At 41.6% G+C, this 9492-nt stretch overlaps 1 protein-coding gene across 2 annotated transcripts; it reads left to right on the plus strand.

The window, feature by feature from the left end:
- Positions 1 to 491: 491 nt before the first annotated feature.
- Positions 492 to 8794, plus strand: NPY5R (neuropeptide Y receptor Y5). Of its 2 annotated transcripts, none has more exons than XM_034772798.1 (3): positions 492 to 938; positions 6307 to 6382; positions 6991 to 8794. In XM_034772798.1, the coding sequence occupies exon 3, from the start codon at positions 7003 to 7005 to the stop codon at positions 8338 to 8340; it is 1338 nt and encodes a 445-aa protein (XP_034628689.1). In that variant the 5' UTR covers positions 492 to 938; positions 6307 to 6382; positions 6991 to 7002; the 3' UTR covers positions 8341 to 8794. The 2 variants fall into 2 exon arrangements, with proteins under 2 accessions (XP_034628689.1, XP_034628687.1); XM_034772796.1 differs by having other exon boundaries at positions 6994 to 8794.
- The last annotated feature ends 698 nt before the right edge of the window (positions 8795 to 9492 follow it).

The raw sequence follows: 9492 nt of genomic DNA on the forward strand, positions 1-9492 counted from the left end.
ACTTTGGGATAGTATGGCTCATGGCTATTAATTATTCTCCATTAAAAACATCGATAAATCATTGGCTCCTATAGGACTCGCCGATCAGAAATGTGAGGCTACATGAACATTATTCGATAGCAGGTGGGGAGGGGGGAGTTAAATTAACTGGCTGGGTTTAGGGGCATCTGAATGGCTAGGAGTGAACTGGCTCGGGGAGGATGCATAGGCTGCATTGTATTTAGTACCGTTTGTCGGGATTAAAGGGATACCGAATGGTCCCAGAATGATTCGACCTCCGGTAGGTTGTGATCCGTTATACAGGTGTAAGTAATGCGGAGTGACTCCCCCGAGCTCAGTGGAGTTACTCCGGATTCAGACAAGATACTGCTGGTCTCTCTGCTGGTTTGGCTCCTTTAAGCGGCGAGCCAGGCTGAGCAGCAAGCCCCCCGGCCCCCTTAAGAGGAAGTCACTGGGGAGGGGGCCGGGGAAGGCGTGAGCGCGAGGGGGCTGAAGTTAGCCGCGTGGCAGCAGTTCGCGCAGTGTGTGGCTGGCACTGGGCAGCGGGCTGGGGAGGCGGCAGCGCTCTGCCCCACCAGCCCCGGCTCTGGGTCGCCGCCCGCCAGCAGCGTGGAGGAGAGGACCTGGGCCAGGGTCGCTCCAGTCTCCCCGGCACCAGGCGCCCGGGTGCCGGGTCCGCCTATTCCCAGCTCGCCCCTTCTCCAGGCACTAGGCAGCCCTGGGGCAGGAGCAGCCTCCCTTCAGCCGCGCCAGGCGCCCTGGGGCAGGGTCTCCCCGGCAGCGCGGGCCACTAGCGCTCCGGAGCAGGGTCCCCTGCAGCCCTCCACCGCGGACCGACCGCCCCCTGCTGCCAGGCGCCGAGAGAGAGAGGAGCCGGGCCTTGCCCTCCTCGCGGGCGCTGCAGGCAGAGGCTCAGGCGGCAGGTGTCCCAGCGGCAGGTACAGTACGAAGCCCTTGCCCCGCAGCTGTTGAGCGGGGCGCCGTCAGAGAGCCGGAGGAGAAGCCGCCGCGCGCCGCCTGGGCAGCGGCTGCAGGAGGTGCTGGGTCAGGGGCCCGATCCCCTTGGCGATCCCATTGGGTGCGATGGGAGGCGGATTTGGCCCAGCATCTGCAGCTGAGAAGTGCCCAGGGGAAGGAGCTGCAAGGGGAGCGCTTGCTTTTTAGTCCCAGGTCTGCAATAACCAAGCCGGTGTCAGCGCCCCGGTGGCCGCTCAGAGCACCTGTGCCAGACAGCATGTCTGCCGCCGGGCACTGCCCGACCTGGGCTGCTCGCTTCGGGCTGCTCCAAAGGCACCCAGGCGGGGCTAGCTCCACACTGAATGAACCCATGTGCAGTTTAGGAGCCAGGCTGCTAGAGGGAAATCTCTGCTCCTTATTTATAATCGCTTTAATGGAATATAGTGTACATACTTTTTAGAGCAGATAGTATCCAATTAATGACTTTTCCAAAGTGCGGCTAGATAGTGATTCAATATCCCTTGAAATGGAAGTAAATATTATCGAACACCTCCCACGTTGTTGAATTATACTTAATGCAATGCCCTTTAAACAAATATTCTGGCATTCGTGTTTTACATTTTGATGAATAATTTACCTCTGACTTGCTTATAGAATATGAGAAATGCCCAACTGGAATGAGCACGTGTTTGCCATCCCTAACTCTGTGATTCTTTGAAATTAATCCTTTTATTTTTAACAATGATACTTTGGCAATACTCCACTGAGGATCATTGAGAATCTATGCTTAATGAAATTAGTATTTTGTCTAAGTAACTAATAATATATTTTAGTTGATTGCTGGAGGACAAGTATAATATATTGTATTAGTTGGCACAATCCAAAATGCCTCCCTCTAGAAAAATAGAGAAAAGCATGTTACATATCTAAAGTTGTAAGGTCTTCAGTGTTTGGTTGTTTATCTAGATGTTTGTTACAGTTACTCTATGTGCTCAGTAGCATATACTTTAATAATATGCTAGGCTTGCTTTACTGATCAATGAGGTACTACCTTACAGTAACAGTATCACACTCCTTTGAATTTGTAGGTATAATCATATTTTTAACGAATAGATTATTTGCCTACTGTGGGAAGCCATAGTGTTGTTTTTCCAGAAGAATTTTGTAATATTTATTATCCTTTATCAATAATGGCCACTTTAAGAGAGAAAAGTAATCTTTTCACCATTAACATATGATAAAGCACTTGTCTGGAGTTTTGAAGTGCTCTTACTCTTTTTTTCAGAGCTCAAAGGTTCTTAAAGTGAAGTTTACTGTTGAATGTACGAATTATAAAATAATTGGAACAGTTGCAGTGGTAGCTCTACCTCTTTAATCTGTGTTTTGTAAATGCACAGCCTTAACTCTCCTTTGTTGCATATAGGCATTATGACACAGTCTGTAATTACATGACATTTTTTATCCAATATAATATATTTCAGTGTTTCTAGGAACTTAGATAGCCAATGATTAAGTAATTATGGATTATTATAATACCTAGATGCAACAGGGCAGCATTAAAGTTATATGTTCAACTTTTGTATTTCTTAGCTTCTGGGTGCTTAACTATACAGGGTTAACATTGTGTTTGCAGTGTTGTTCCCAGGATATTAGAGAGACAAGGTGGGTAATATCTTTTACTAGACCAACTTCTGTTGGTGAAAGAGACAAGCTTGCAAGCTTACACAGAGTTCTTCCATCCCCCAAAATTATGATTTATGGATTTTTTGCTTTTTGCATTTTAAACCACTCACAGGCCTTAAAGTGGAATAATGAACATAATCCACTTCAGATATGTTAAACCAATATAAAGTTAGATCATTTTATATCTTAAACTGAGCTCAGACTGGACAGTGGTTTAAGCTCTTTGTGCCATTTTAAGGCTTTAGATTAGTTTAAATGGTTAAAAAAAACAACAACCCTCCCCCGCAAAACTCTTCCTAAAAACATAACTTGGGGGAGAAACAATTTGACTAAAGTGCTCATCAGAGGAAGATGAAAATTAAGTTACATCAGTTGGACATAGGTGAACGTGGTTCAGGAAGATGTCATGAAGATCTTCCTGGTTCATGATGCATTTTCCTACTTTAAAGTACATTTATTTACATGCTGAATGGTGACTATAAAGCAAAGTTGATAGGAAACCAATGAGACACAAGGAGTATGGAACCCCAAGATACTGTTTTTACAGTCACTGTTCAGGTTAGAACCTCACTTTAAATATAATGAAGGGAAACATTTTCAAAATCACCTTAGTGATTTAGGAGCCTAAGTCCCATTTTTAAAAGTGACTGGCACCTAAGTCTTATTGAAAGTCTCATTGGATGTCATTGACAAGAATAGGGCCAGAGAGGGTAAACAGTAGAATCCCAGCAGTAGAAGTTGCTGCTAATACCAAGCAGCAAGAGAGAAGCCTCAGTAAGAGCAAAAGTCCAAATAATATCAGTGGCATGTGATTGTGGGCTGAAAACCAGCAGTATGATGGGGAAGCATTTACAGCTTCATTCAGCTAATAGCACTCAAGATGAAGACACACTGTGTAAGTGTTGTGAGTCAGGGTAGAACCCACAGAAACTGGCAACTACCTCTTTACTGAATCATCTCCATAACAATCCCCCACCCATTCCTTGCATGACCAGCATGCAGCAAAACAAACAGCTTTTGCAGTCCAAGCTTAGTAAGATACCCACCAGTTCCAATATATGTGCTGAATCATTATCTCTGGGAGAGGCAAGCAGTGCTGGTGCATGCAAGTTGACTCTGGGTATATATTTACTACAAGCGCTACAGTGTCAAAGAAAGCTGAAGCATAGAAACTTAGTACAGTGGCAGAAGGGTTTTTTCTGCCCTGTCATAAAACCACCCCCTCAAGAGGTGATAGGTCGATGGAAGAATTCTTCTGTTGACCTAGCTGCATCTACAGTGGGGGTTAGGTTGACCTAACTACATCACACAGGTTGTGAAATTTTTCACAGCCCTGAGTGATATAGCTAGGTTGATCTAATTTTAAGGTATAGACCAGACCAAATGTCTCCCTCTTTCCACTCTGTTATTCTACTCTCCCAAAGCTGGCAGTGATACTTCTGTCTTCATCCTTAAGTAGGAGTACCACTGTGATGGGTTGCCCCCCTTTAAGGTGCCACCTGGTGTACTCGGATACCACTGAGCCCTCCTGTTCTGCCAGCCTGGGCCCCCTTTACCTTGTCTTGCTGAGCCAGGCTCTTAAGCCTCCTCTAGCACACACAGGCAGGGCCACACCCAGCTGCAGAAAGACACAGACACTGAGATCAGCTTAAGGGACTTGCCCCAGCACTCAGGTGTCCACCTCCCTTAGAGTGCAGACCCAAAGGTATACTGTCTTGCGCTGTATAAAAAAATCTGCACAGCGCAAGCTCATAAAAATTCACCCTCTCCATCAATGTGAAAAGAGATATGCACAGTTTCTTGCCCACCCCTAGATATGAATTGCACAAACTGGGTTATGTTATAAACAAGAAATAAATTGACTGACTCCAAAAAACAGATTTTAAGTGATTATAAGGGATAGCAAACAGAACAAAGCAGATTACTAAGCAAATAAAACAAAACACACAACGTAAGCTTGATTCACTAAAGAAACAGGTTACAAAATGTAATTTCTCACCCTAAATGTTGGATTAGGCAGGGTGCAGAGTTTCTGTAGCTCACAGTTCTGGATATTTGTTCTTACAGACTGGTCTCCTGTCTCAGTCTGGACTCATCCTTGCCTTTCCCTTCAGGTTAGTTCCTTTGTCCCTTCAGATTCTTTCAGCAGTCCTTCTTCTTGGTTAGGAAATGGAGGAGAGTCTAGATCAACCATCTTCCCAGCCCTTAAAAAGGATTTACCTAAGGCAGGAATCCTTTGTTTGATCCCCATCCTCCTACAGAGGAAAAGTACCAGCAGTATCCAACGGGGTATTTTTCATCAGGTGACATTATCATCTGACCTTGTAGTGTTAATGCAGCATCTTCAAAGTTCTATTGTTCTTCTTAAGTGGGTCATTCAGGAGGATTGCCTACTGTCTAGTGGGCATTCCCCCCAAGTACAAACACAGTTGTAATTGTTACATAGTCAATACCCCTAACTTTAGATACAGAAATGATACACATACAAATTAGATAATCACATTCAGTAAATCATAACCTTTCAAATGATATCTTACATAAGCCATCTTGCTTATATCTTAATTATGCCATAGTCATATCATAACCATATTTCTATGAAGAATATGTGATGTAATGGCACAACCACATCACTTCAATTCTGTTCATGACCTCTCTCAGAAAGAAAAAAGGCAACGACAACCCATAAGTGAGAGCAACAACATTAGTGTTTATAACTAATCCAAATATGCAGACCTTTGGGGGCAAAACTAAATATATTTCCACTGACACAAGAGTACTTAGCTGAAATGAAGGCTATACTGGGTTTGGTTCCATAGTCTATCGATTTTGGAGATAGGTAGGTCTCCCCAACCCCCAATACATGAGATTTCCTTGTGGTCCACCTTTTCTATAAGAGTGCTGCCTTGTATTTATCAAAGGGTCTGAAGGGGAGATTCCAGACTTCTAAGGCAGGTTTATACCTGGACCAGTACCATTTCAGTGCACACCTAGCTCTCTTTGACGGCCCACTACTGTAGCCACAGCACAAAGCATCAGTGGATATTCCTACTGCTCTGTGCAACAACCAACCATCTATGGGTACTTAGGTAGATCTTGAACATTTACTGCAACGTCTTGATACAGGCTATGAGCTTACACTGGAATGACATATTGTGCACATTACGCTGATTGGACAGAAGCAGGCTGTACACCTCATGTCCATCGGGCAGGACACAAGGGGAAGCACTAGAACACCATAAGTGGTTCTTGTGGAAGTCACTAGTCATAGTAAAAGAACTCTTCAAACATGGCATGCTTGATCTTAATGACAGCAAGCATCATTGAGTGGCTCATATACACTAGACTTCAATCTCTCATTTGCTAGAGCAGGCAAGGAAGGATCCAGAGGAGGTTTCTGGGGATGATGCTGTCCCTGTCACTGCCTTGAGGACATACCTGAAAACTGTGTACAATAATCTACAACAGAAAAAACTGCATTGTTGCAATGGTGCTGGAATTTCACTGATCCCATTTTAGTAAAAGGGAGATTTGCTAGTATTAACCCAGAATTCTCTATTTCACCTCTACTGACAAAACTCTGTGTAACTTCAATGGAAGTTTTGAATCAGTGGAATCTGCAGGACTTGGCCTATGTATTGTTAACATATATTAAATACTGTTTTCCAGATTAAGGAGATTAACTTGAGTATGGCAGCTATACAATTCAAAAATTGCCAGACGGGGAACTGAATTCTGTGGAACAGTGAGTAGCCATAATGTGACACTTTCTGAAAGATTCTTTTTCTGGTGAAATTCCCTATTATGAAAATAGCGAATATAGCTGGAACAAAACATTACGCATTTTTAAGCACTCCAGTGCAGTTTGTCATCATGTAACAGAAATAGATACCTTAATAATATAGTATATGGGTGGGTACAATTATTGCACAGAGCCAAATTATGAACTCCTTATTCACAATGGTGAGCAGTTATTCAAATGACTAGTCCCATTGACTCTAAAGGGACTACTTTGATAAATAGCTGGTCACTCATGAGTAAAGGGTCCACAATCTGGCCAACAGCAAACTATTGTTAATTGCTTACTTCATCTGCACCACGCTTTAAATTGTAAGTGCAAAATATGAGAATCCAAGGGTTTGGGCCTAGGTAGGCTGCATAACACATGCTAAGAACTGTGGCAATTAATTGGTGAGGGTTTATAATTATGCAGGATTTAGGGCAAAGTATAATGATATTATTGCACTTTTAAATGTAATGAAGCAATAAAGAAAATGGTTGTTTCTCTAAATTCTGATTAACACCAATGTCATCTTTTCTGCAATTGCTAATTAACATCTTTCTGATTCTAAGCAGGACTGTAATATGGATTTAGAACTCAAAGACTATAACACAACGCTTACTAAGGAGAACAGCTCTGCTACTATCAAGAGTTCTAATTTTTCTGCCTGGGAAGACTATAAGAGCAGCGTAGATGACTTACAGTACTTTCTGATTGGCCTGTACACATTTATAAGTCTTGCTGGCTTCATGGGAAATCTACTTATACTGATGGCTCTAATAAAACGCAAGCAGAACACAATAATAAACATTCTCATTGGAAACCTAGCCTTTTCTGACATTTTAGTTGTGCTGTTTTGTTCGCCTTTTACATTAACATCTGTCCTGCTCGATCAGTGGATGTTTGGAGCAATCATGTGCCATGTTATGCCCTTCCTCCAATGTGTGTCAGTTCTGGTTTCAACTTTAATGTTAATCTCTATTGCTGTTGTCAGATACCGCATGATAAAAAATCCCCTTTCTAGTAATTTAACAGCAAAACATGGCTATTTCTTAATAGCAACTATCTGGCTTCTTGGTTGTACAATTTGCTCCCCTCTGCCAGTTTTCCACAAAATTGTAGATCTCCATGAAACCCTTAATTTAGAAACACTGAACAGCGGGCATATGTGTATTGAATCATGGCCATCTGATTCATATAGAATTGCCTTTACTATTTCCTTATTACTCATGCAGTATATATTGCCCTTGGTTTGTTTAACTGTAAGTCATACCAGCGTCTGCAGGAGTGTAAATTCCAGATTGTCAAACAAGGAAAACAAATGTGAAGAAAATGAGATGATAAACCTAACACTTCATCCACCCAAGAGTTGCAGATCTCAGGTGCAACTCTCCAGCAATTCTAGATGGAGCTATACGTTTGTCAGACAACACAGAAAAAGGTATAGCAAAAAGGCTGCTAGAGTGATGCCAGCTATTTTACGGAGTCATCAGGATAATAATTCTGGAGAACTCCCAGAAACTTCTGGTACAGAAAGAAGCCAGCTCTCTTCATCCAGTAAGTTCATACCAGGGGTACCAATCTGCTTTGAGATGAAACCAGAAGAAAATTCAGAGATGCAAGACATGATTACAGTATCCCGATCCATCACTCGAATTAAGACAAGATCTCGGAGGGTTTTCTGCAGATTAACAGTATTGATCTTAGTTTTTGCTGTCAGTTGGATGCCTCTTCACCTTTTCCATGTTGTCACTGATTTTAATGCCAATCTTATTTCTAATAGGCATTTTAAATTAGTATATTGCATATGTCACTTACTGGGTATGATGTCCTGCTGCCTGAATCCCATCTTATATGGGTTCCTTAACAATGGCATAAAAGCTGATTTGATGTCTCTTATTCCATGCTACCAAATATCATGATTTTAAAAGCTCTACAATAAAATATAAAACAAACAATGTTATGCCTATAAGCATACTGAAGTATAAAATATCTTTTATTCAGTTTTAGGTGTGAATCAGTTGTTAGCAATGATTAGCAGCTTTAGGTGTGAATGGTTAGTTCTAGGGGTTTGTATATGCCTCTGAATGGTTTGTATATGCCTCTTATGTACAGCAGAAATATACAGATACATTGTAATATTAGTCTTTTGTTTATCTGTTGTATGGAGGAAATCATGTGTAGTGTACAAAACCATATTATCATTTTAATAGTTCAATCAAATGTTTCAACTGTACCTTGCAAATATCTGAACTCTACATTCACAATTCATGTACAAAATGAGTTCAATCATCTCAGTATCAGTTACCATAAGGCTATAGTTTGCAAATTATTATTATTGCTAAATAATGTTTAAAATGAATCAGACTATTTTGACCACTTTTTAAAATAAATTTTTTGTTGCTTGATGTGAGTAGAACAAATTTATATTTTTTTATCTTGATACATCCAGTCCAGCCAATATCTCTCTATCACATTTGCTAGACATCAACAGATCTTTTGTTCCTTCTTTAAAGACTGTCTTCTTCACTTGGATGACTATGTGGATAATCATTATATTCCAGATTGTTCTCATACTTCTGGATTTAATTAGCATCATCTACCCCTTTTTTCTGGTAATTTTACTGGGTCCTATCATTTCATATGATTTTCAACTTGACCTGAACATAGATAGAATGCCTCTGTCCTTATTTTCATGACTTTCCTCCAAGAACAGTATGTTTTGAGTCAGAATGAACTCTATCTACTGATCCCTGGGAGAGCAAGTGACAAGAAATAGAAAGATAAACATTTGTTCCTCATGAAAGCAAATGATAGTCTGTTGTTTTGGAGAGTTGTGGTACCTTTCAGATACAAATATTGGTTGAGTCTGCATCCAAGCAGCAGACACTAGGGCCCTGCTTCAGCCAGATGGTGGAGTCAGTGGAACTACTCCTGTGCTTAAAGTGAAGAATGTACGTAAGTATCTTACTGACTCTAGAACTAGATTTTAAGAGCCCACTGTGGCTCTTTGTTATCCCCAGTATCTCTATGAACAAGTCAGTACCTGCATCTGTTTTAAGTACAAGTGACCA

This window comes from Trachemys scripta, chromosome 5 (assembly GCF_013100865.1).
Source record: "Trachemys scripta elegans isolate TJP31775 chromosome 5, CAS_Tse_1.0, whole genome shotgun sequence".
NCBI lineage: Eukaryota > Metazoa > Chordata > Testudines > Emydidae > Trachemys > Trachemys scripta.